The sequence below is a fragment of the Doryrhamphus excisus genome, chromosome 17 (assembly GCF_030265055.1).
Source record: "Doryrhamphus excisus isolate RoL2022-K1 chromosome 17, RoL_Dexc_1.0, whole genome shotgun sequence".
Taxonomy (NCBI): domain Eukaryota; kingdom Metazoa; phylum Chordata; class Actinopteri; order Syngnathiformes; family Syngnathidae; genus Doryrhamphus; species Doryrhamphus excisus.
Window position 1 is genome coordinate 15,862,119 of NC_080482.1, and position 26,742 is coordinate 15,888,860.

Here is a 26,742-nt window from a genome sequence, read left to right on the forward strand (position 1 = left end):
GCGCGCCGTTTCGCCTGGCAACGTGACAGGAAGTGGGCTCTCGTGCCGAGCGGGGCATTTATAGGGCCAGCCAGAAGCGGAAGCAGTTAGGCGCCATTTCAGTGCGGAGTTACTGCTCGCTGCGTCGTCCCCCTCCCGGCGAGCGGTGGCGACAGCCCAGTCGCCTTAATTGGATCGGAACACCACGAAAGCCGATGGAAGCAGCCCTCAATCCGGCACACGGAAGGTAACGTCAACTGTTTGTCGGTTCCTATCTGTCGATGGAAGTTTTTTTTTTACTGCCAGGGTGGGATGCTAGTGCTTAACAGCAACCTAGCATTATGTCCCTAGTTGCTGTTACTAGACCTAGCATGACCATAAACCGTTTGGTTAGCTAGCTCTCAGAGTTATGCCGCTACTGCCTTGGACATGGCTACCTTTTAGCACCCCTTACTGGACTTATATTACCCTCGGGGACAGTGATGGGGAATGAAATGTGGATGACAGTTGCAAGCCCGGCAACTCTCCATTCATCGTTCGCTCGCCCCTCCAAGGCTACGTGGGCACTGCTACTCTGTGTCTGGCTGCCAAATCCCGACACATATTCCCATATTCCAAGGCATCTTCACTGTGAGACTTTAACTGCCATATTTGTCAGGTTATTTTTCCGGTTATGCTAGCTTTGCTCTGTCGTCCTGTTGAACCATTACGGCACTAATGTAATAACTTGTACAGTGTCACTTGTGTGAAACGACGTTTGTAATAAAACAAATTAACTTTCGCTTCGTTTTGACTTAATTTATCATCCCTAAATCGGCGCATTGTCATTGTTGAAGCGGTGTTTACAAACACGGAGGGCGGGGCCTGCACACCACGTGACCATTAGCTATCGGACGCGGAAGCCCAAATGAACCATTTATTATCGTTCGTTATATTATGTTTTTTTTTTTAAGGATATGTTTCTTAGTTTTTATGTCATTTCCTGTTTTTTGTTCTTACTTTGGTTTTGAAGACGCTGGAACGTTTAAGGGTAAAATATAATGTTTTGCAGTCATTGCAAAAGACATATTTACAATAATTCCACACCGCAGACATACTCGGCAAGCAAGCTTGTCGTTCTGTGGGGGACGGTGCATTTTGATGAGGTCTCACTTGCTCACTCTCACTTTCATTTTTATATATCTGTGGCTGCCTGCTGCCCCCCCCCCCCCCCCCCCCCCCCCCCCCCCCCCCAGTTCTGTAGTTGGGCTGCCCTGTGGCGGGATGGACCAGCACACGAGCACTGGCAAACGCATCCGCAAGCCTTCCCTACTCTACGAGGACTTTGAGAGCCCCTCCCTGCCGCACACCATGCCCCAAGGTCCCCCCGCTCCACCGCAGCCCCCCGTCAAGGACCCCTCCAGGCTGGGCCGCGTGACCAACCAGCTGCAGTTTCTCCAGAAGACCTTGCTCAAGTGCCTTTGGAAGCATCACTTCGCTTGGCCATTTCACGAGCCCGTGGACGCCCACAGGCTTAATTTACCGGTGAGCTTTCGCTTACTTGATTTCTACAATCGGCGTCACAAAAAATGTATCTTCAATTCCCCACTTTGCACATGTCAGGATTATCACAAAATAATCAAACAACCGATGGACATGGGCACCATCAAGAAGCGCCTGGAGAATAACTACTACCGCAGCGCGTGTGAGTGCATCCAGGACTTCAACACCATGTTCACCAACTGCTACATCTACAACAAGGTAGGTCCAGACTCTCATCTTGGGCTGCCTGTTCTTCACTTGTGAGGGACAACAGTTGTAGCGACCATCAAATACCTTCTTTTTGTTGTGTTAATGTGTAATCGTGCTGTCTTCCAGCCGACAGACGACATTGTGCTCATGGCCCAGTCCTTGGAGAAGATCTTTCTCCAGAAGGTGGCCCAAATGCCACAGGAGGAAGTGGAGTTGGCCACCCCCGTCCCTCGAAAGAAAAACGGCAGAGGAAGAGGCCGCAAGTTGAGTCGTGAGTATCCTGTGGAAGGGCCACACACTTAAAAATGAAAGGGTGCAAAAAATGCATTTCAGCTTTGGTAAAAGCATTTTATTAGTATCATCTTCACCCTTTGCACCTTTTTTTTCTTTTGCTGTTTTTACTCCCCTAAATTCTGCTTCCATCTTAGATAATCATTGTAAGTTTTCTCCTTGTAATAATGTGACTGTATTCTAACAGTTTGACTTTATTGCATGATATAATTTTTTTTAATAATTTCACTTGTGTGCTGGAGCCTATCCCAGCTGTCTTTTGATGAGAGGCGGGGTACACCCTGGACTGGTGGCCAGCCAATCGCAGGGCACATATAGACAAACAACCATTCACACTCACATTCATACCTATGCACAATTTGGAGTGGCTAATTAACCTAGCATGTTTTTGGAATGTGGGAGGAAACCGGAGTACCCGTAGAATACCCACGCATGCACGGGGAGAACATGCAAACTCCACACAGAGATGACCGAGGGTGGGGAAAGACAAAATAAGAAGCTAAAAATTACCACTTCCACACCATTCACACTCACCTGTGGACAATTTGGAGTGGCCAACTTGTCCATAATATTGCAACCTTACAAAAATTCCAACCATCCATTTTCTATACGGCTTATGCTCAGAGAGAGGCGGGGTACACCCTGGACTGGTCGCCTGCCAATCACAGATTTACCAAAAAAAAAGTGTACCTGACATTGGTCTTCTAACCAAACTTGCAGCTTTGTCTGATTTGTCCCCAATGTGTCCGCCAGCGCTGAGGGCGCAGCAGGTGCCCGCCGTGTCGCAGTCTGCCTACTCACCGTCCTCCTCGGACACGGGGGACTCGACGCTGGATAACTCTCCTCAGACCGTGCTGACCAAGAGCCTGCCTCCAGCCAACATTATGGGCTTGCCCCCCACGCAGCCCACCACCAAGGTGGAAGTAGTTTATTTCCCCCGCATGAAATAATGCTACACATTCATCCAGTCATACTAGTCTAAAAATAAGTGAACGCGCATGAACAATAGAAAACATAACTGGAGATGTTTTGCTCAAAGTTATGTTTCCACTTCTGCGTTTATCATTATGCTTTTCCTCGTTGCTATGGGTACTGGTATCGCCCCAAAAAATCTAAAGAAAAGTATTAGTCTTTTCTATATATCTATAAATATTGAAGTCTTTTGAGATTTGGGGAAGTCTTGTGTGAGTTGTATGACTTCATAAACGTTCAGCTTTAGAGGTTCTACTGGAAGTTATGGTCTCCATAGCAACATTGAATACATTTTTTTTTTTAATTGCAGAAAAAGGGTGTGAAGCGTAAGGCGGACACCACCACTCCGTCCACTATGGGTTTGACTGTGGGCATGTCGGGAGACGGACATGGACTCATGGTGGGCTTGGGCAAGGGAGGCCACGGGGGTCAGGTCCATGACTCCTCCATGAGCTCCATCTCCTCCATGGGGGGCATGACTTTAGAGACTCCGCCTGGCATGGGCCTGGTGCACAGCCCGGGGGGCCCCGTCCTGCTCCAGCCCATGACCTCCAGCACCGGACGCAGGGTCGGCAGCGGCCGCCCCATCAAGCCCCCCAAGAAGGACTTGCCGGACTCCGTCCAGCTCCAGCCCTCACGGAAGGGCAGGCTGAGTCCCCTGATGAGGTACTGCAGCGGGCTGCTCAAGGATATGCTCTCCAAGAAGCATGCCGCCTACGCCTGGCCTTTTTACAAGCCCGTGGATGCCGCGGCGCTCAGCTTGCACGACTATCATGACATCATCAAGTGTCCCATGGACCTCAGCACCATCAAGGTAACATGCTGTGCTCTTTGTCATATCGTTATTTACAAAAGTATCCACACACTAATTAATTTAATGAGAGCCACTCTGAATTCTTCACTTAAGCAAGACATTTTGGACGCTTGTATGTGGGAACACCTTAGAGAAGGACCTTTTCTAGTCTCCATGAGGGTGTGCTTGGATGGGTTTTGTGTGGAAGAACTAGAACAGGACGACATTTTTTACAGGCACAGTGCAAAATTTTTGCTCGTGTTGGGGAGTGTAATTTTATTTCAACTCTGCGTTCTTCTGCCTCTCCTGACCAGAGGAAGATGGACAGCCGAGAGTACCGAGACTCTCAGCAGTTCGCCAGCGACGTACGACTCATGTTCTCCAACTGCTACAAGTACAACCCCCCCGACCACGACGTCGTGGGCATGGCACGCAAGCTGCAAGTGAGCATGGTGCTATTATTTATTTTTATCCTAGCATTGGAGGTGGCACTTTAGGAACTGGTGACGTGACTGTGTTGGTCCGAACTAGCTTAAATTTGGCTCTTTTTACCCAAATGACCCGTGGAATACATCGACAGTTTTAAATCCACCATTCCCCCTACCCCTCTTCTGGCCTCCAGGACGTGTTTGAGTTCAGTTTTGCCAAGATGCCCGATGAGCCTCACGCGGACCATGGTGCCATGTCTATGAGTGGCCACCCAACGTCGTCCTCGTCCTCATCATCCTCTTCGTCCTCATCATCTTCGTCCACCTCTGAGAGCGAGCCCAGCAGCGAGAGCGAAGAGAGTGAGAGCACCCCCAGCTCGGACAGTGAGGAGGAGCGAGCGCATCGTCTGGCGGAGCTGCAGGACCAGGTGTGCACGCAGGTGAGTGCTTTCCTTGTTTTGTGACTTGGAGACATCGTAAACATTCATTCATTCATTTTCTACCGCTTTTCCTCACGAGGGTCGCGGGGGGTGCTGGAGCCTATCCCAGCTGTCTTCGGGCGTAAGGCGGGGTACACCCTGGACTGATCGCCAGCCAATCACAGGGCACATATAGACAAACAACCATTCACACTCACATTCATACCTATGGACAATTTGGAGTCACCAATTAACCTAGCATGTTTTTGGAATGTGGGAGGAAACCGGAGTACCCGGGGAAAACCCACGCATGCACGGGGAGAACATGCAAACTCCACACAGAGATGGCCGAGGGTGGGAATTGAACCCTGGTCTCCTAGCTGTGAGGTCTGCGAGCTAACCACTAGACCGCCGTGCCGCCCCTAGGTTAATTAGCGACTCCAAATTGTCCATAGGTATGAATGTGAGTGTGAATGGTTGTTTGTCTATATGTGCCCTGTGATTGGCTGGCCACCAGTCCAGGGTGTACCCGGCCTCTCGCCCCAAGACAGCTGGGATAGGCTCCAGCACCCTCGCGACCACACAAACTAGGAGGAGAACTCATTCATTGATTTTCTACCGCTTTTCCTCACAAGGGTCATGGGGGAAGCACTTTGGGCGTGTAACCAATCACGGTGGAACGAATACAAGGAAATACAGCTGGAATAGGTGCACATTCTGGAACATCTAAGTGTGGGTTATTGTGTGTCGCTGCTCTATAGTCGCAAGTCAATAAAATGTGCATAATACCAGGGCTCGACAATAACGATGTACCGATGGCCCGGGGCAAGTTAAAACAAAATTGGGGCAAGTAAATCCAATCATTAATATTCCCGTCGGGCAAGTGCACTTTAGCATGCCGTACTGCCAAGAGTTTTTTTTTTAAGCGGTTCTTGTTGGGTGTTGGTAAAACACGGACTGCGTAATTCCGGTGGCAATTTGCAGAGCAATCCTTGCAAATCTTGAAATGGACCAATCAGAATCGTTTATTTAGACCGCGGTCCGCAGACCACAGTCCGCGTTTTACCCACACCCGTTGTTCGCGATCAACCAATCAGCGATCGTTTGACTACGAAAACATCCATCATGGCGTCGCTGCCAACATGGTCTAATTCTGAAGGAAACAGCAAAAAGTGATGAAGCAGTGCCTCCTAAACAAGTATTTTATTAGCGGTTAGCAAATCAAATGATGGCACAGGTGAGTGAATCACATTGCTGTGACAATTTGAAGTGGTCACAATGAAACACCACCCATTAGATCCAATACCAAGTGCTGATTTTGCACAAGCTACAAAATCTAGCGGTTCCATTTCTCTGTGGATTTCCCTCACCTTTGCTTCACAAATTATTGTTTGACAAATTGAGCATTTTTTTTCTGGATTAAAAACACTTTACCAGTACACAAATGTGTCTATTCAATAATGTTTCATTGTGGTGCACAACTTCTAAATATCACTGCTGACTACGACTACCATGTGTAAGGTATTATGGTAGTACTCTCATTTCATCTTTATTTGAGATTCTCATGTGATGCCATAAAAAAATTACATGATATCATTATGGCAGTCTTTTCATTTTACATGGGGCAAGTTCGGGCAAGTAGTTCTCACCTTAAGGATTCCCTATGGGCAAGTCATTTAGTTTTTTAATGTAGAGCTCTGAATACGTTCCCTATAAAGGCGCACACAACATCAGAGCTATAACACTATATATAACATCCTCTCAATGCCTCCTTATATTTGTCATTTTTACCTGAATGCAAAATGTGGGCCAAGGATACATGTAATTTGATTATACTGCATATGCATATGTTGTTAATAGGCTTTGTTCAACCATGAAACGTTAATCATTTCTTACTGAAAAATTGCAGGTACTCTCGCCTTTTTGGAGCTTTTTTTTGTGTGTGCTTAATTTATGTATTCAAAAACTAACTTAAAATTTGCTGAAATACATACCAATATCTTTGTCTTTTTGGGCTACTAATAGGCTGCATTCAACCAAGAAACGGCGATGATTTAGTAATGCATATATTTACATAAAAACCGTGATAGAGTGAAGCTGTAAAATTCAGAACGCGAAGTGGCGAGGGATTACTGTATCTTGTTATTTTTTTTTGTCTTATCGGCAGCTGAGAGCTGTGCACGAGCAGCTGGCCGCGCTCTCCCAAGGCCCCATCATCAAACCCAAGAAGAAGAAAGAGAAGAGGGACAAGAAAGACAAGAAGAAGAAAAGGAAGCTGGACAAGCGGAGTCGCGGCGCCAAAAGCAGAGCGGGCTCTGAAGAGTGGAAGATGCCTACCAAGATGCTAAAGAGCAAGACCTCGCGAGCAGGGGGCGGCTCCCAGGCCAAGAAGAGCCAGACGAAGAAGAGCAGCAAGAGCAAGTTGGTCACCAAAGTGTTTTTATTCAGTTTGGGCCAGTATTTCCATTCATCAATTCCTCTGAATCTTCTGCTTGACTTCCTCCAGGAGCTCCAAGAAGCCGTTTTACCCGCCGCTGACCGACTCCATGTTGCCGCACTACGACTCAGAAGAGGAGGATGAGATTGTTCCCATGTCGTACGATGAGAAGCGCCAGTTGAGCCTGGACATCAACAAGCTGCCGGGCGAGAAGCTGGGCCGCGTGGTCCACATCATCCAGTCCAGGGAGCCCTCGCTGAGGGACACCAACCCCGAGGAGATCGAGATCGACTTTGAGACGCTCAAGCCGTCCACGCTGAAGGAGCTGGAACGCTATGTCATGACCTGCTTGAGGAAGAAGCCCCGCAAGCCCTACAGCGATCAAGGTAGCACAAACCCATGAGGCAGCTTCACTTCCTGTTTGATGATTAAAGGCTGATGTTTTTTTTTTTTGCTCCATTAGCAGCAAAGAAAGGCAGCGTTGGCAAGTCCAAAGAGGAGCTCACCCTTGAGAAGCGTCTGGAGCTGGAGAGGAGGCTTCAGGACGTCAGCGGTCAGCTCAACTCTGGCAAGAAACCTGCCAAACCAAAAGGTGAGAAGACACTCTGACCCGAATTGTTTCTCCTCTCTAATCTCCTTACATTCCCATCCTTGCAGTGGAGAAGCCAAACCCTCCAGAGATGCACGCCCAGCCCTCTCGCCTCAGCGGCAGCAGCTCCAGCTCGGACTCATCCTCTTCCTCCTCCTCGTCCTCCACCTCATCCTCAGACACCAGTGAGTCAGACTCTGGGTGAGGTCTTTTATTCCACGCTGGCTGAACTAGAAAAGAAAAGAAGAAACTCAGGGACTTGGGCTGGCCCAGGACACGACGCACCCTGAGACGTGGTGGAAACCCACTCAAGCTGACTACTGAAATATTTGAATGTTGGACTGAAGGGATGGGGGTAGGGGGTAAGGAAACACTTATTGCCTTGGTTTCTCCCGCCTACTTTTTTGTAAATACATGTACAAATTTATGTTTCTTTTATAAAGAAAAATTTTATGATGATTCCCCCCCAGAGAAGGACCTTGGGGTGTAAGTCTTCTTTGGCCGGCTTTGGGCCGCAATAATAAGTATTTATTTGTTTTGATTGCCCGCATTTCCTCGCATGTCACTTCATTACCTCGCTTATCATCTGACGCCTCATTTGGCCCCAAGCCCCCGCCTTAAACTAACAATCCAGTACATTTAAAAAGCAAAACTGTCAGATCCAACATGAACTTATTTGTTACAGTACTTTGCACAGATGTTACTGAGGTCCAAGTATTTCTTTGTCTGTTTTGGTGTTCAACAACCCGTTATTTATTGTACTGCACTGAAATTGCCTAAAAATAATCACTGCGAACTGTGAGTTTTTCTGTCTTTTTTTTTTTTTTTTTGAAGCAATTTTCTAAAAACTTTACTTCATTCCTGACGTGAACATTTGGAGAAAGTGTTGACTGTTCCTGAAACATCAATATGTATCTGCAGCACTTAACATGTTGAAAGTTTGACTTCTCTGCATTAAAACTAGAAATTCCCTATTTAAACTGAATGATATTTCAAATTATCCATATTTCTTCATTGTTCAGAGAAAAACAAATGAATGCTTGTATATTCTTAAACTGTACATGTTGTACAAACTGCTGTAACCCTGCTGTTCTTACTTAATTTTGTATCTTTTACGCTGCTCGTACAGCACTCCTGTCATTCCAGTTAATTGTTGTTTCCTCAGTAGAGAACAGCTGTCTCTTCACGCACCTTTTCATTTGACAGCTTTGTTTATTAAAGTAATATCTTCTGTAGAAACTGTGTGTAGTCAATGTCCAGTTTTAGTAAAATGTCATGTGAAATTGATCTTCTGTGAGGTATTTAAAAAGCTGGTCACTTAATGATCACAATTACACGGTAAGGATAGAGTGTAACACATAACTGTATATTATAATACAAATACGTACTAACATTGCGGTCTCCGCCGGTAGGTGGCAGCTACTGAACATCAGTCACGCTGTGATGCTTTCAAGGTGCATTGATGTGTTCGTCACTTACAAGTGACGAGAACAAAATCACTTTTACAGGTCTAAAGGTCACGTTGCATGTACTGATAATTGTTTCCCGCAATGAATACAACAAAACATTCTTAAAAGTTGTGCTATTTAGCTGCTGTCATTTATGTACACTTTATTATGATGCGAGGTAGAAAACATTAAAATCCCTATAACCATGAAGGTCTGTCTCCCTCTTGTCAATGGACGTTCTCGGCGCTCAGTATTTCAGAGAAACAAGAGGGGACAAATTGCTAAAACTTAGTATTTATACTATCAATATATATATATATATATATATATTCCATGTGTATTATACTTCTCCGTGTGTATGTTATATTATTCCTATTGATTACATTTATTAGTTCATGTTTTCACTCAAATAAACAACCCCCTGCCGGAAGTCGGCGATGGTACGTTCCTAGTGACAGCTCGGGCTGGTCTGATGCATGTCCCGGCATCAGAAAACAGACACCTTTGAACAGGCTGGACTTATTAATTGTCTGTCCCATTTTGGTGAGCTTGTCAGTTGAGCCGCCGACATGTGTGCTGCCAAGAAGGGAGACTTGTCTCCGAGTGAAAAGGACTTGTTTGATGTTATCTCGGCAGGTAAGCCTGTTCGGCTAATCTCTCACAATGTGGCTAGCACGAGCTAGCTTAAATGATACATTTGAAATATCGTGCTAAGACACCCGGGCAACGATGCCGTTCGTGTTTTTTTTATTAGATTACTTTCCCGTTTATTTAAATATAACGTGTACGAGTAGTCATTTTGATCACATTGTCGACAATGCCTGTTTTGTTGTGGCTGCAGTAGTTTTGTAGTTCACACCTGAACTACGTCATGCAGACAACTAATATTTCGACTTTCTCGTGTAGCTAAATAAGGTAAGATGCTAACAAGAAGCTACAAGTACAACAATGAGTATTTGGAAAGGCGTAATTTTATCCATTAGCGTCTGGCTTACTCAAATGTGCTTGTTTCTTTTTGAAGGAAATGTCCAAGAGGCCTCAAGACTGCTAGGCTGCAAAGATGTCAGAGTCAACTGTTTGGATGAGGTTATAAAACATTTCACTAAAAAATGTTACTCTTCATGGTTCTGTGGAAGAAAAACATGCATAAGTCTTTGACTTCTGTATCTTTACTGAAAGTAGCATGCTTGACAGGGATGTGTATGCTTCTACTCAGGAAGACAGGAAGGACCCTTCATGTCCTCTTGTCTTTGTTTTGCTCTGGTCCCTATGCTCACATGTCAAAGTCAGGTGTCTGAAACCGATGTTTTAACAAGTCCAGCTCATCCAAGCTGTCTAGTTAGCACTTCACCATGGAGCTCGTCAGCAAATTATCAAACTGAAGCTAGATTCGAAGCAACCAAAAAAATCTGACCTTGTGGTGTTTTAATATGACTGAAACATTAAAAAAAAAAAAAAAACTGTCTTCTTGCAGTACGGCATGACGCCGCTCATGCACGCCGCCTACAAAGGCAAAGCAGACATGTGCAAGCTGCTGCTGCAACACGGTGCCGACGTCAACTGCAACCAACACGAGCACGGCTACACGGCGCTCATGTTCGCCGGCCTGTCAGGTGTGTTGTCGACTTTGAAGCCACGAATTTGATGTCAATGTTTGTCAATCAAACCTCCGCCTCTGTTTGCTCTGGCAGGGAAGACGGACATCACATGGATGATGTTAGACGCCGGGGCAGAAACGGACGTGGTCAATTCTGTGGGAAGAACCGCTGCGCAGATGGCCGCATTTGTTGGTGCGTGACGTGTGGTAGATTCTATTTGTGGCGGGCCGTCGCAAATGAATGTGTTTTAATTGGTTCCAGACGGTGATAAGTGAGATAAGTGAATTCTATTTGTGTTAAGTGAATTCTATATGTGATAAGTGAATTCTATTTGTGGCGGGCCGTCACAAATGAATGTGTCTTAATTGGTTCCAGACTGTGATAAGTGAATTCTATTTGTGATAAGTGAATTCTATTTGTGATAAGTGAACTCTATTTGTGGTGGCCCGTCACAAATGAATGTGTCTTAATTGGTTCCAGACTGTGATAAGTGAACTCTATTTGTGATAAGTGAATTCTATTTGTGATAAGTGAACTCTATTTGTGGTGGCCCGTCACAAATGAATGTGTCTTAATTGGTTCCAGACTGTGATAAGTGAATTCTATTTGTGATAAGTGAACTCTATTTGTGGTGGCCTGTCACAAATGAATGTGTCTTAATTGGTTCCAGACTGTGATTAGTGAATTCTATATGTGATAAGTGAATTCTATTAGTGGCGGGCCGTCACAAATGAATGTGTCTTAATTGGTTCCAGACTGTGATAAGTGAACTCTATTTGTGATAAGTGAACTCTATTTGTGATAAGTGAACTCTATTTGTGGTGGCCCGTCACAAATGAATGTGTCTTAATTGGTTCCAGACTGTGATTAGTGAATTCTATATGTGATAAGTGAATTCTATTTGTGGCGGGCCGTCACAAATGAATGTGTCTTAATTGGTTCCAGACTGTGATAAGTGAATTCTATTTGTGATAAGTGAACTCTATTTGTGATAAGTGAACTCTATTTGTGGTGGCCCGTCACAAATGAATGTGTCTTAATTGGTTCCAGACTGTGATAAGTGAACTCTATTTGTGATAAGTGAATTCTATTTGTGATAAGTGAATTCTATTAGTGGCGGGCCGTCACAAATGAATGTGTCTTAATTGGTTCCAGACTGTGATAAGTGAATTCTTTTTGTGATAAGTGAACTCTATTTGTGATAAGTGAACTCTATTTGTGATAAGTGAACTCTATTTGTGGTGGCCCGTCACAAATGAATGTGTCTTAATTGGTTCCAGACTGTGATTAGTGAATTCTATATGTGATAAGTGAATTCTATTTGTGGCGGGCCGTCACAAATGAATGTGTCTTAATTGGTTCCAGACTGTGATAAGTGAATTCTATTTGTGTTAAGTGAATTCCATTTGTGATAAGTGAACTCTATTTGTGGTGGCCCGTCACAAATGAATGTGTCTTAATTGGTTCCAGACTGTGATTAGTGAATTCTATATGTGATAAGTGAATTCTATTTGTGGCGGGCCGTCACAAATGAATGTGTCTTAATTGGTTCCAGACTGTGATAAGTGAATTCTATTTGTGATAAGTGAACTCTATTTGTGATAAGTGAACTCTATTTGTGGTGGCCCGTCACAAATGAATGTGTCTTAATTGGTTCCAGACTGTGATAAGTGAACTCTATTTGTGATAAGTGAACTCTATTTGTGATAAGTGAATTCTATTTGTGATAAGTGAACTCTATTTGTGGCGGCCCGTCACAAATGAATGTGTCTTAATTGGTTCCAGACTGTGATTAGTGAATTCTATATCTGATAAGTGAATTCTATTTGTGGCGGGCCGTCACAAATGAATGTGTCTTAATTGGTTCCAGACTGTGATAAGTGAATTCTATATGTGATAAGTGAATTATATTTGTGGTAAGTGAATTCTATTTGTGGCGGGCCGTCACAAATGAATGTGTCTTAATTGGTTCCAGACTGTGATAAGTGAATTCTATTTGTGATAAGTGAACTCTATTTGTGGTGGCCCGTCACAAATGAATGTGTCTTAATTGGTTCCAGACTGTGATAAGTGAATTCTATTTGTGATAAGTGAACTCTATTTGTGATAAGTGAATTCTATTTGTGGCGGGCCGTCACAAATGAATGTGTCTTAATTGGTTCCAGACTGTGATAAGTGAATTCTATTTGTGATAAGTGAATTCTATTTGTGGCGGGCCGTCACAAATGAATGTGTCTTAATTGGTTCCAGACTGTGATAAGTGAATTCTATTTGTGATAAGTGAATTCTATTTGTGGCGGGCCGTCACAAATGAATGTGTCTTAATTGGTTCCAGACTGTGATTAGTGAATTCTATATGTGATAAGTGAATTATATTTGTGGTAAGTGAATTCTATTTGTGGCGGGCCGTCACAAATGAATGTGTCTTAATTGGTTCCAGATGGTGATAAGTGAATTCTATTTGTGATAAGTGAATTCTATTTGTGGTAAGTGAATTCTATTTGTGGCGGGCCATCACAAATGAATGTGTCTTAATTGGTTCCAGACTGTGATTAGTGAATTCTATATGTAATAAGAGAATTCTATTTGTGGCGGGCCGTCACAAATGAATGTGTCTTTTTTTTTTTTTCCCAAAAAAAGCCACTTGGTGACAAGTGAAATGAAAGCACGTATCGCTCTTCTCAACAGTCAGCGGGTGCTGATATGCCCCCTTCCTTCTTTGACATAAAAAAGGACACAAAGATGGTTCATTTGTAGTTCTGAACATAATTGTTTTGATTTTGATATTTTGTGTGCGTCGTGATCAACTGCGTGATTACATCATTGACCCCTTAATTCTGCCTAGCAACAAGTGGTGAACTCGACAACTGCTGTATTTAGCCGACTTAAGGAGTTTGAGCCCAACCCTCATAAAAACATCACTTTTTTCCTTTAGGTCAACATGACTGCGTCACCGTCATCAACAACTTCTTCTCTCGCGCCCGCCTTGACTATTACACCAAAGCTCAGGGTTTGGAGAAAGAACCCAAGCTGCCCCCCAAACTGGCCGGACCCCTGCACAAGGTCATCATGAGCACTAACCTCAACCCCGTCAAGGTAATTAAAAACAACCCAAAAATATAATCAAATTAGTTTGATGTTCCATCCATCGAGTTGCGAAAGCAAGGAAGACCAGACTTCATTCTCACCAGGCCAGTTGAGAGACATAACCTCTCCAACGTGTCCTGGGTCTTCCCTGAGGCCTCCTACCGGTCGGACGTGCCCTGAACACCTCCCCAGGGAGGCGGCCGGGAAGCATCCAGACCAGATGGCCGGGTCACCTCATCGGGCTCCTTTCAATGCGGACGTTCTACTCTTGAGCCAGTTGCTTTCTATAGTAATGGTAATGGTTTAATTTCATTTGAACATGCATCAGATTACAATTGAATGCATCACATAATCAGTTCCCAGTTCCACATGTCCAAAAGGAGTAGGAAGAAGCAAAGCTTATTAAATCCTACTCCTCCATCTGGTACTTTTACAATCAGCAACTGTTACATTTGTTCACTTCCTGCTTTCCATAATACAGTTTAAGGTTTTTTTGTTGTTGTTTTTTTAAATAATGTACCTCGTACAGAAGTGATGTGACTCTACAATGACATAATAATTTGATCACTTCCTGCTTTCCTAATATGGTGTAAGGTTTTTTTTGTCACGTACCGAAGTACGAGGTGATATGACCATACAATGACATAATGGGTACCATAGTAACTGTCAATATAGTGATTTATTGTATTTATTAGTGATTATTTCGCAAACATCAACTGCTTCTAATTATTTCAAATTTGAACATACAACAGCTGGCAACATAAGTCAAGTCGGATGTATGATTCAGAAAAAAAACAAAACTGTAAAATTCTATTTCGTAATTTGCTGTGGTCTGATAGTATGACACTTTTACAGATAAAATTTGACTAATAATTCAGTGCGGACTGTCAGAATTATAAGCGTAAAATAGTGCGTATTAAATATATATTCGGGCCCCCCTCGGGACAATTTTGTTAACTCAAAGCGGCCCGCGAGTCAAAAAGTTTGCCCACCCCTGCATTAAGGGATCATGTTGAGAGTTTCCTGCAGGACTGCAATGTATTTATGGAGGTGTGCTGCTTGGGCTAGACAAGGTCTAATTTGCATAACTGGCCATGACACATATGCATGTGCATTGGGCAAAAAACAAATATACGTAGAATACAAATGAATATATATTTTTTTTTTTTAAATGTCAAACAATATGGAATCCACTTGGTTGTCGGTAGCCACAGGAAAAAAATATGTTGATTTTGGGGGGAGGGAAAAAAAAAACTGTCTACATTGGTGGCACTACTGAATTTAATTTAGTTGTAAAGTCAATGAAATATGACACAGTACAAGCTAAGTGTCAGATTATAAATATAAGTGGGAATGGTATTTTAATAGTGATCATTCTACTGTCTTGTCATCTCTGCTGGAATCTCTGATTGACTGATATGAGAAATGTAAGAATATTACCTTAATACCTTTGTAACTATAAATTGTTAGAGGTACCTAGGCTAACATGCATAAATATAGAGGTAGTGATTATCATTATTATTATTATTATCATGAATTATTATTAATTATTACTTTACAAAAAATAGTAGTAATGGACAGCAAGACATCATTGCTTCAAAAATTGGTTTGAGCACAGACCTAAAACCTTGCTTCCTAATGCACAAGACTAGACACACACAAACTAATAAACACGTCTACAAACCCTACACCCTACAAGAAGCAATGAAGTCTGTAAAATTAAATAATTAAAAATAAAAAATAAAAAATCACAAAATCGTTAACTATAATGATGAAAATGGTAATATTAATGATGATTATAATGATGGTAATAATGATAAAGATTATAACAATAATGATAATAATGATAATAATAATAATAATATTACAATGATAATAATAACAGGGGAAACAAGACAGTGGCATGAACATGATTATATCTTGCAAAAAGGGGTAGGCATTTATAAGCTTTTGCTTCTGCCTACTCCAGGGGTGGGCAAACTACGGCCCGGGGGCCACATCCGGCCCGCCAAGTGCTTGAATACGGCCCACCTGTTCTTTCCAAAGTATTTCATTTAAACTCAACATACAACCTGACATCAAGGCTTGAGCCATAATAATATAATTAATATAATATTATTAAATATTGACATTATTAATTATTGACATTATTAATAATTAATAATAATATTAAATAAAATAATAATAATTATTAATAATAGTAATTATTATTATTATTATATAATAATACTAAATAAAAAATATTGAATAATAATAATTATTATTATTGTTATTATAATACATTTAATTTATAACACACTTTACATCAAATAAATCATCTCAAAGTGAACATATAGCAGATTGCATGACACTTTTACATGTAAAACGTGTGTAAAATATAAGTGTAAAAATTGACCGTTACGTGTAAAATATTATATAGTCTGGCCCCCCGTCAATGTTGTTAAATCAATGCGGCCCACAAGTCAAAAAGTTTGCCCACCCCTGGCCTACTCCTTTTGGGCTTGGGATCAGATAGTTGAATACAAATGTAAATAATGGAAAGTTATATTTTGATTGATGTAAGAAATGCACTGTAATGTTTCATATATTTGCCCAAATAAAGGAAAAAAACAAAAAAAAAAAGGTTGCTAGCTTAGTCGCTTTTATATATAAATATAATTTTCTTCTTTTTGCCTATGAGGATTACAATGCTGTCTACTTTAACGACAAGCTACATTCACAGACAATCCCATTATAAACCAGCAAGGTCCGTCGTATCATAAAGTGACTCTGACAGAGACCCCCCCCCCCCCCTTCTGCAGATGGTGATGCTGGTGAAGGAGAACCCGCTGCTGGCCGAGCCGGAGGCTTTGGACAAGTGTCGTCGCGTGATGGAGCTCATCTGCGAGAAGTGCATGAAGCAGCAGGACATGAACGAGGTGCTCGCCATGAAGATGCACTACATCAGCTGCATACTGGCCAAGTGCGCCTCCTTCCTCAAGGACCACGACGACAAGCTGGACGGCCTCATGAAGAGGTCAGTGTGGACGCTGGTACAGTGGGAGGACGTTTGGGATGTCGTTTGGGGAATCAGACACTTGGGTAAACTACATTCATGTACCACGGAATCTGTATTGTTCATGTTTTGAACCGCACCAGTGTAGGTGACTTATCATAACACATGTCACTTGTTGCTAGGCAGAATTCTAGCCCATTTAGTCATTGGCATGTACCTCTGTATGATGTATCCTTGACACTTTCATACCTTTTAGTATATTTGAGATGCGTGGATTGCATGGTGGGCGGGGGGGGGCTTAATGGCCTAATTTTACATAATATAAAAAATCCAACATCAAACATGAGGGCGAACAGGTAGCAGCAATTCTATTTGTGGCGGGCCGTCACAAATGAATGTGTCTTAATTGGTTCCAGACTGTGATAAGTGAATTCTATTTGTGATAAGTGAATTCTATTTGTGATAAGTGAATTCTGTTTGTGGCGGGCCGTCACAAATGAATGTGTCTTAATTGGTTCCAGACTGTGATTAGTGAATTCTATTTGTGATAAGTGAATTCTATTTGTGGCGGGCCGTCACAAATGAATGTGTCTTAATTGGTTCCAGACTGTGATTAGTGAATTCTATATGTGATAAGTGAATTCTATTTGTGGCGGGCCGTCACAAATGAATGTGTCTTAATTGGTTCCAGACTGTGATAAGTGAATTCTATTTGTGGCGGACCGTCACAAATGAATGTGTCTTAACTGGTTCCAGACTGTGATAAGTGAATTCTATTTGTGATAAGTGAATTCTATTTGTGGCGGGCCGTCACAAATGAATGTGTCTTAATTGGTTCCAGACTGTGATAAGTGAATTCTATTTGTGATAAGTGAATTCTATTTGTGATAAGTGAATTGTATTTGTGGCGGGCCGTCACAAATGAATGTGTTTTAATTGGTTCCAGACGGTGATAAGTGAATTCTATTTGTGTTAAGTGAATTCTATTTGTGATAAGTGAATTCTATTTGTGGCGGACCGTCACAAATGAATGTGTCTTAACTGGTTCCAGACTGTGATAAGTGAATTCTATTTGTGTTAAGTGAATTCTATTTGTGTTAAGTGAATTCTATTTGTGATAAGTGAATTCTATTTGTGGCGGGCCGTCACAAATGAATGTGTCTTAATTGGTTCCAGACTGTGATAAGTGAATTCTATTTGTGTTAAGTGAATTCTATTTGTGATAAGTGAATTCTATTTGTGGCGGGCCGTCACAAATGAATGTGTCTTAATTGGTTCCAGACTGTGATAAGTGAATTCTATTTGTGTTAAGTGAATTCTATTTGTGTTAAGTGAATTCTATTTGTGATAAGTGAATTCTATTTGTGGTGGCCCGTCACAAATGAATGTGTCTTAATTGGTTCCAGACTGTGATTAGTGAATTCTATATGTAATAAGAGAATTCTATTTGTGGCGGGCCGTCACAAATGAATGTGTCTTAATTGGTTCCAGACTGTGATAAGTGAATTTACGTGAAGTACGATTCCTTATTTATAAATCTAAAATATTCAGAGTTGGAGCATAGAATACCTGTTTAAGGTATACCCTCTAAAGTATGTTTTTTTAGTGTTATTAGAGTCCTCTAGACATGGTATAACACTCTTATAGCCACCTTTACACTCCTGTTACCCAACATACTTGACGTAATAGGAAATAAGTCATTTTAGACATAAATAAGTCATTACAATAATGTGAGGGTATAACATTAGCATTAACAGGATACCTGGTGGCTAATGTCTCATCAGTAGTTCCTGTGAAGTAGAATACTACTGCAACGATGCCATGAATATTCACAAAGGAGCTGCTCCATATAAAAAAAAAATCATAATTTAAACTAAATTGTACAATAGTTATATACTCACATTTCTGCTTGGTACATTGACTTCTTTGATGGTAGATGGTAGAATAGCAAGTGAAAATGACATGAGTTGTGGCTGACAGCAGCTCCTATTTTTGAAAACCTGTTTGACGCTCCTGTGAGCTATCTGAACAAACCATTGACATCTGGTTTGTGTTATGTGACAAATGTGCAAATTTGTGTAATATCTAATAATAATCTCAGTAAAAAATAAATACATATTTTAGGCTGAGCCAATAAAAAAAAAAACATGCAAACATCGGCACACTCTGCTGGATGTTGCGTGTTACTGCCACGATGTTAATCCACAAAGTAGTGCTCTAAATATGTTCCACACTTGTTTCCACCATGACGGGTTTTGTCCTCCCGCAGCCTTCTGAAGGGCCGAGACGGAGACGGCTTCCCGGTGTACCAGGAAAAGTTCCTCCGAGAGTGCGTACGCAAGTACCCCTACTGCGACGCCACGCTGCTGCAGCAGCTGGTCCGCAGCATCGCACCCGTGGAGATTGTGAGTATCCCTTACCTTCATCCCTGCTGACGGCAGAAGAACCACGGTCGCTCTTCTTTTGGGGACAGGGTAACGACCCAACGGCGCTCTCGGTGCTGACCCAGGCCATCACGGGTCAGGTAGGCTTCATGGACGCAGAGTTCTGTACTTCCTGCGGAGAGAAGGGTGCCGAGAAGAGGTGCTCCGTCTGTAAAATGGTGAGGGCGTGACCTCTGTCAAGGACAAAGTGGAACACTGAAGACGTCGCTTCATACCTGACACTGATATTTTGGGGAAGCCATGCTGAATGTCTTCTAGTCCAGCACAAAGGTATCTAATGTCAGTACGTGTGCTGCCACCAGGTGATCTACTGCGACCAAGCGTGTCAGAAGATGCACTGGTTCACTCACAAGAAAGTGTGCAAGAAGCTTCAGGAGCAGCGGGAGAAGCAGGAAGCCCACTCCAACAAAGTCAGAACGGCTCAGGGCACAGGTTGGTCACATGACTCAACTCTGCTTTTGTATGGTTGGCTCAAAATATTAAACAATATGCTACTGGAAGGAAATGGGAGCACTGGAATATCCGATGTGCTGCACTGTTCCTCTCCTCCACCAGATGGCGCCATTGCTTCTCTTCCTATTTAAGTTATTCTTATTGTTTTCTACCTTGTGTTGCTGTTGTGTTCCAGAGGAGAGTACAGCCGTGCAGGAGGCCTCAGACTCCATGACGCAACTCTCCACGGAGGACAACAGTGAGGTTGCCCCCGCCGAGGCCTGAAACCCCGCCCCCGTTGTCCCCGCCGCCGACAACTGAGGAGCTCCGGTGACAGCGGCTGGCTCCACAACACATCCGTTCTCCGGGAAGCAACCAGCTGACTGGCAGTGGCGCTGAAGACCACCGTGTGGACTGGTGGTCCAGGAGACGCTCGCGGGAAGACCCCTGAGGTGCCGTGTGGTCTTTGTCCTTGTTCCTTTCTAACCCCACCATCTTGCAGTACGTGGAAAAACACTAGAAACACTAGAAATTCTGCCTTTTAAAAAGTAGCAGAGTAACACAAACTTGTTTTGTACTCGTTGTGGCTTGTGATGACCAAAATTGGATATTTGAAATATTTATACAACAACACCACAGGAGAGTAGAAGTAGCATATAAGATGGATGGCGTTCTACAGGAGTTCCGTAAGTTGTGCTGATGGCCACCAATGCGTTCAATAAACACAATTGCTAAATTCAACACCGATTGGTGCATTTTTATTTCATTTCATTCCTAGTCTGGTCCAACCTGTCAACAGTAGAACACGCCTATGAATATTCCCATTCATCCAGGCTGTTGTATCTCAGGGCATTCCATCCAGTGCAACTGCTTCACCTATCTGAGCAGGCTTCATCGGTTCAGGCCCAAAGACTAGGTGGGACTGACTGACTGACGCCAGCTCAGATGAGAAACCAACCCTAGCGGTCCTTTTGCCATCCATTGATACCCTGAGAACAGTAGAATAGTTTTAGAGGGAAAATACGCCATTCAAATAGTCTGAAAATATCAACGCATATGTAAGAAGTGAAATATATTTCAAGTAAAAAAAACGGCATCTCATCTTTGTGATATTGCTGTAAAAAGCACTTTATTGGTATGTATTAGTCCAGGGGTGGGCAAACTTTTTGACTCGCGGGCCGCATTGATTTAACAAAATTGACGGGGCGGATTATATAGTATTTTACATGTAACAGTCCATTTTTACACCTATATTTTTACACATTTTTTACATGTAAAAGTGTCATGCAATCTGCTATATGTGCACTTTGAAATCATTTATTTGATGTAAAGTGTGTTAGAAATTAAATGTATTATTATTATTATTATTGTTATTTTTATTAGAATTATTATTATTAGTTATAGTAATGTTATTATATTATTATTATTATTTTTGTTAATAATAATACCATTATTATATTAATATTATTAACAACAATATTAATATAATAGTAGTATTATCATTATTGACAACAACATTATTATTATTATTATTTGTATTACTATTATTGTGCTTGTGCTCCTTTTCCCAGGAGTATTTTGTAATATTACTACCATTATTATATTAATATTATTAACAACAATATTAATATAATAGTAGTATTATCATTATTGACAACAACATTATTATTATTATTTGTATTACTATTATTGTGCTTGTGCTCCTTTTCCCAGGAGTATTTTGTAATATTACTACCATTATTATATTAATATTATTAACAACAATATTAATATAATAGTAGTATTATCATTATTGACAACAACATTATTATTATTATTTGTATTACTATTATTGTGCTTGTGCTCCTTTTCCCAGGAGTATTTTGTAATATTACTACCATTATTATATTAATATTATTAACAACAATATTAATATAATAGTAGTATTATCATTATTGACAACAACATTATTATTATTATTATTATTTGTATTACTATTATTGTGCTTGTGCTCCTTTTCCCAGGAGTATTTTGTAATATTACTACCATTATTATATTAATATTATTAACAACAATATTAATATAATAGTAGTATTATTATCATTATTGACAACAACATTATTATTATTATTATTTGTATTACTATTATTGTGCTTGTGCTCCTTTTCCCAGGAGTATTTTGTAATATTACTACCATTATTATATTAATATTATTAACAACAATATTAATATAATAGTAGTAGTATTATCATTATTGACAACAACATTATTATTATTATTATTATTATTATAATTATTTGTATTACTATTATTGTGCTTGTGCTCCTTTTCCCAGGAGTATTTTGTAATATTACTACCATTATTATATTAATATTAACAACAATATTAATATAATAGTAGTATTATTATCATTATTGACAACATTATTATTATTATTATTATTTGTATTACTATTATTGTGCTTGTGCTCTTTTTTCCAGGAGTATTTTGTAAACAACAGACCACATCAAATAACGAAATTGATAAAGCAGCTACCTCAACCATCAAAAAATTGTCCCAAGCCACGATGCCAGGTTGTATGTTGAGTTCAAATGAAATATTTGGAAAAAACAGGCGGGCCATATTGAAACACTTGGCGGGCCGGATGTGGCCCCCGGGCCGTAGTTTGCCCACCCCTGTATTAATTAGTCTTTGCTCTTTTTCCCTCCATTTTGCCTGATTCTTTTTTAAATGTTCCACAGCCTTGAAGAAATATTCCATAGAAATGACCGCTTTTGTACAGCAGAGGGCAGCATTTCGCTAGAAAGGAGGTGGGTTGAGGTCCTATACATTCACTATGGCAGTGTTTTTCAACCTTTTTTGAGCTAGGCACGTTTTTTTACATTGGAATACATCACTAAGTCTATTGGAGGAATGAGCTAGGTGTTGCCACACGGACCAATATTACATTGCCCTGCCAGTCTTTACACCACAGACACTCCACAGTAGCCATGTTTACATGAGGAGTTTTTGTCTTTTCGAATGACTTTTCCGGAAACAATGGTATCCATGGAAATGAATATTCCAATCTCTTGTCTACATGCGTCGCTATAATCAACCAGAATAGTCAATAGGGCATGCCCAGTAAAACGTAAACACCAACATCACGTGATACCGACTTCCCCGAGTTGTTCTTTCACTTGTTGGAATAACTCCGTATTGCCAGTTTTTCGTTTGTCCAGTCTCGAAATTTAGTTTGAATCAAAAATAAACTTTGCTTAGTCCAGTGCCGATTGCTGGCCTCCATTTTTAAAAGTGAAGAACGTCTGAAGCTGCGTGTTACGTCATATCTGAGCATGCGCTATGATAAATTTAACCAGGACAGGATCAAATTCAATCTTGCTAATATTTTATAATTCAACTCGGTACATGGCACGGTGGTCTAGGGGTTAGCGCGCAGACCTCACAGCTAGGAGACCAGGGTTCAATCCCACCCTCGGGCATCTCTGTGTGGAGTTTGCATGTTCTCCCCGTGCATGCGTGGGTTTTCTCCGGGTACTCCGGTTTCCTCCCACATTCCAAAAACATGCTAGCTTAATTAGCCACTCCAAATTGTCCATAGGTATGAATGTGAGTGTGAATGGTTGTTTGTCTATATGTGCCCTGTGATTGGCTGGCGACCAGTCGGTGTACCCCGCCTTACGCCCGAAGACAGCTGGGATAGGCTCCAGCACCCCCCGCGACCCTCGTGAGGAAAAAGCGGTAGAAAATGAATGAATGAATGAACTCGGTACATGTTTTATATAGATATACAGTAAACCTCGGATATATCGGACTCGGATATATCGGAAATTCGCTCACAACGGACGGATAAAAAAGAAGCGATTTTTCTGTAATGCATTTCCAATAAAAATTCATTGCATATATCGGATTTTTTATAACGGATTTCGCCTATTTCGGACAAAATCTCCAGTCCCGTTCCAATGCATTTCCATTAAATTTCCCTCGAATATATCGGATGGCTGCATCGTGGCGCTCCGATTCGCCGAATCGTGACAGGCCGCTATACGACGTCATTTGCAGCGTTTGCAGCGTTGCCTGCGCGTCCAGGTACATTGGAAACATAGTCAAGGAAGTGCCTTTTTATAACGCATAAAATCCGATTTCCGCATATGCCGGATATAAATCCCATATATGCGTAAAACGGACATTTTCCGGTATACGCATATAACGGATTTCGCTTATATCGGACAAAACCAGTGGGAACAATTGAATCCTTATTTGACTTAAGGACTTATGAATGGCGTATAGAAGGGTTTAGATTCTGTTCCACAGATGGCGCTAATGCACACGAAAGCTGCTTGCCAACCGCCAATAAAGTACAGAAGAAGAAGAACGCACCCTGACAACTTTCCGTTTAAGCGGCTACAAGATACCTCAGTCGGATTGGGGAAAGGAATATTCCATCCCTGTTAATCCAATTATATATTCATTCGAATTGGCACTATTCTTTCGGAATGAGGCGTATACAAAGGTTAGATTCTTTCCGTTTGAGCAAATAAACCAAATGCAATTGGAATATTTGTGTCCACGTATACGTGGATATTGACATAATATTTGCAAATGATGATTAATAAATGTTAATTATAAAAAGTGATATTGCATAATTTCTCAAGGCACACTAGTGTGCCAATGAAATCCAACCACAATTGATCATTTTTCCCTGTTTAATGGTTTATTACAGGGGTGGGCAAACTTTGATATAACATTGATATAACAAAATTTCCGGGGGGGGGGGGGGGGGGCAGACTATATATTTTACACGTAACAGTCCACCTGGTATTATTGTATCTGTAAAATTGTCATGCAATCTATTATTATTTATTATTTTATATTTATATTTAAATATTTTAAAAATAATAAAATATTATAATAATTACAATAAAATTAAAATAATAATTATTATATTATTATTATGTAAAATATGCAAATATAACAATATTATTATATATAATTAATATAATAATTAGCATTAATATAATAAATAATAATCATAATAGTTATAATAATCATTTAATAATTATTATTTTAATTTTTATTATTATTATGTGCTTGTGTCCCTTTTTTCAGGAGCACTTTGTAAACAACAGACCATGTCAAAAAACGAAATTGATACAACCATCAAAAGGTTGGCTCAGGCCATGATGCCAGGTTGTATGTTGAGTTTAAATGAAATACTTTGGAAAGATTGGGCGGGCCATATTCAAACACTTGGCGGGCCGGATGTGGCCCCCGGGCCGTAGTTTGCCCACCCCTGGTTTATTATCACACAAAAAAAAAGCAAGCTTAACTTTCTCTTTTATGAGCACTGAAAACCCCCAGGAAAAACAGCTACTGAAGGGCACGTAAGGGACAGTCCAAAGTCCAGTTCTTAGCCAAGATGTGGAGCAGACTGAGAAGTGACAGCTGCTGGCTCGGAGTGCTTTTTCATTTCAGGAATTTGGTGCAAAAAAAAAAAAAAAAAAAAAAATCAAACGCACCGGCAATGGCGTATGCAAACGCGTGTTCATGATGGAAGTTGGCCATTTTTGTGGCGTCAGGCCTGCAGAAGCTGTCCAGCAAGCGAGGGGCTCCTCTCACGGATCAAGGTGGATATTATCTCGGCGACCTTTGACACAGACCTCTCCCAGCGCTTGGCATCCTGAAAAGAAAAGAAGAACACGATTACTATATCAGGTGACGCACGGTTATCATTGTAATTGTTAAATGATATTTGGAACATTCATACAGGTTACTTTGGAATATGTTAGAATTCCCAGTTCCCTGAATAGGAAGAAGCAAAACTTATTTAATCCTACCTGCTTTCCCTTTCAATTCAATTGCTAATACAGCTGTTTGTGCACTTCCTGTACTCAACATGTACCATTTAAACTACATTGGAATACCGTCAAGAAATGATAATAAGGCAGACAATTTAAAAAAATATATATTGACATACAGTAAACCTCGGATATATCGGACTCGGATATATCGGAAATTCGATATATCGGAAATTTTTCTGTAATGCATTTCCAATAAAAATTCATTGCATATATCGGATTTTTTATAACGGATTTCGCCTATTTCGGACAAAATCTCCAGTCCCGTTCCAATGCATTTCCATGAAATTTCCCTCGCATATATCGGATGGCCGCATCGTGGCGCTCCGATTCGCCGAATCGTGACAGGCCGCTATACGACGTCATTTGCAGCGTTTGCAGCGTTGCCTGCGCGTCCAGGTACATTGGAAACATAGTCAAGGAAGTGCCTTTTTATAACGGATAAAATCCCATTTACGCATATACCGGATATAAATCCGATATATGCGTACATTTTCCGGTATACGCATATAACGGATTTCGCTTATATCGAACAAAACCAGTGGGAACAATTGAATCCGATATATCCGTGGTTTACTGTACTAAATACAGCGTTTAACATTGTTAGAGCATTCTAAATATGAAATAACACCCCTATAGTCACCTTTACAGTCATATTAGCCAATATAGTAGACATAGTAAGACAAAATCAGACTAGTGCCCGTGAGTGTTGGTATAAATGTTGTTTCCGGACATTTTCCGGACACAAACGGACATTTTCCGGTATACGCATATAACGGATTTCGCTTATATCGGACAAAACCAGTGGGAACAATTGAATCCGATATATCCGAGATTTACTGTATAACGTTAGCATTGGTTTCTTCCTCAACGCCAAGGAGCATGCGCTTGTCGCTGCCGTCTTTCCATTCAGTGTTGGTGCCTCACCAGCCATGAACGTCACAACATGTTGTGTTCCTTTCTTGCTCCTCCAACACGTGATCGTCATTTCCCGAGAAGAACGCCACCAAATCCTGTGAAGATCTCGCTGAGGACTTTCTTAAAAGACGTCTGCGGTTCTTTCTGTTCTCTTGGTGAACCTTGAATGCTCTTCACTCCCCCGACATTCCTTGCAGGACAGAAACTCCCTGCTTTGATTTACTTTCTCCTTCAACAAGGACCTGCTTTCCATCTTCTAAAAGACGCTCCAAGATGACCGCCTTTCAACCTTCTTTGGGCTCAGGGCGTCTCTCTTGGAGTTTGAACTGTACTCCTTGGCTTTA

General features: G+C 41.3%; 3 protein-coding genes across 7 annotated transcripts in view; 2 read left to right on the plus strand and 1 right to left on the minus strand.

The window, feature by feature from the left end:
* The first annotated feature begins 57 nt into the window (after positions 1-57).
* On the plus strand, positions 58-9,196 carry brd2b (bromodomain containing 2b). Of its 4 annotated transcripts, none has more exons than XM_058053448.1 (12): positions 58-226; positions 1,215-1,503; positions 1,582-1,719; positions 1,837-1,981; positions 2,722-2,918; positions 3,284-3,787; positions 4,081-4,209; positions 4,389-4,634; positions 6,781-7,034; positions 7,120-7,436; positions 7,517-7,642; positions 7,708-9,196. In XM_058053448.1, the coding sequence occupies exons 1-12, from the start codon at positions 195-197 to the stop codon at positions 7,842-7,844; spliced, it is 2,514 nt and encodes an 837-aa protein (XP_057909431.1). In that variant the 5' UTR covers positions 58-194; the 3' UTR covers positions 7,845-9,196. The 4 variants fall into 4 exon arrangements, with proteins under 4 accessions (XP_057909431.1, XP_057909430.1, XP_057909433.1 ...); XM_058053447.1 differs by having other exon boundaries at positions 7,514-7,642; positions 7,708-9,195; XM_058053450.1 differs by having other exon boundaries at positions 2,755-2,918; positions 7,708-9,193.
* Positions 9,197-9,533: 337 nt separating this feature from the next.
* Positions 9,534-20,384, plus strand: ankmy2a (ankyrin repeat and MYND domain containing 2a). The gene is made up of 10 exons (XM_058052837.1): positions 9,534-9,723; positions 10,109-10,173; positions 10,562-10,700; positions 10,779-10,877; positions 13,621-13,781; positions 16,574-16,788; positions 19,037-19,172; positions 19,241-19,369; positions 19,514-19,643; positions 19,840-20,384. Exons 1-10 carry the CDS (start codon positions 9,657-9,659, stop codon positions 19,926-19,928), a joined length of 1,230 nt encoding a protein of 409 aa, XP_057908820.1. The 5' UTR covers positions 9,534-9,656; the 3' UTR covers positions 19,929-20,384.
* A 4-nt stretch (positions 20,385-20,388) lies between these two features.
* The window catches only part of crppa (CDP-L-ribitol pyrophosphorylase A), a 38,915-nt gene continuing 32,561 nt past the window's right edge, over positions 20,389-26,742 (minus strand). The window contains exons 10-11 of one of the 2 annotated variants that reach the window (XR_009119875.1): positions 25,142-25,302; positions 20,389-20,632 (exon numbers count right to left, since the gene is read on the minus strand). Coding sequence is in view for 1 of the 2 variants with exons in the window: in XM_058052836.1 (XP_057908819.1) it covers positions 25,198-25,302 (105 nt within the window). In the remaining variant the exon portion in view is untranslated. Of the gene's footprint in view, positions 20,633-24,716; positions 25,303-26,742 lie in introns of those variants that run through there. The other variant, XM_058052836.1, reaches the window with a different exon arrangement.

Excerpts from the sequence above, each read along its gene's own strand:
- brd2b (XM_058053447.1), top strand. The coding sequence starts at position 195 with ATGGAAGCAGCCCTCAATCCGGCACACGGAAG. Across the intron at positions 1,504-1,581 it reads CCCACAGGCTTAATTTACCG|GATTATCACAAAATAATCAA; the intron begins GTGAGCTTTCGC and ends TGCACATGTCAG. Across the intron at positions 4,210-4,388 it reads GCATGGCACGCAAGCTGCAA|GACGTGTTTGAGTTCAGTTT; the intron begins GTGAGCATGGTG and ends TCTGGCCTCCAG.
- ankmy2a (XM_058052837.1), top strand. The coding sequence starts at position 9,657 with ATGTGTGCTGCCAAGAAGGGAGACTTGTCTCCGAGTGAAAAGGACTTG. Across the intron at positions 9,724-10,108 it reads GTTTGATGTTATCTCGGCAG|GAAATGTCCAAGAGGCCTCA; the intron begins GTAAGCCTGTTC and ends TTCTTTTTGAAG. Across the intron at positions 19,173-19,240 it reads GCATCGCACCCGTGGAGATT|GGTAACGACCCAACGGCGCT; the intron begins GTGAGTATCCCT and ends TTTTGGGGACAG.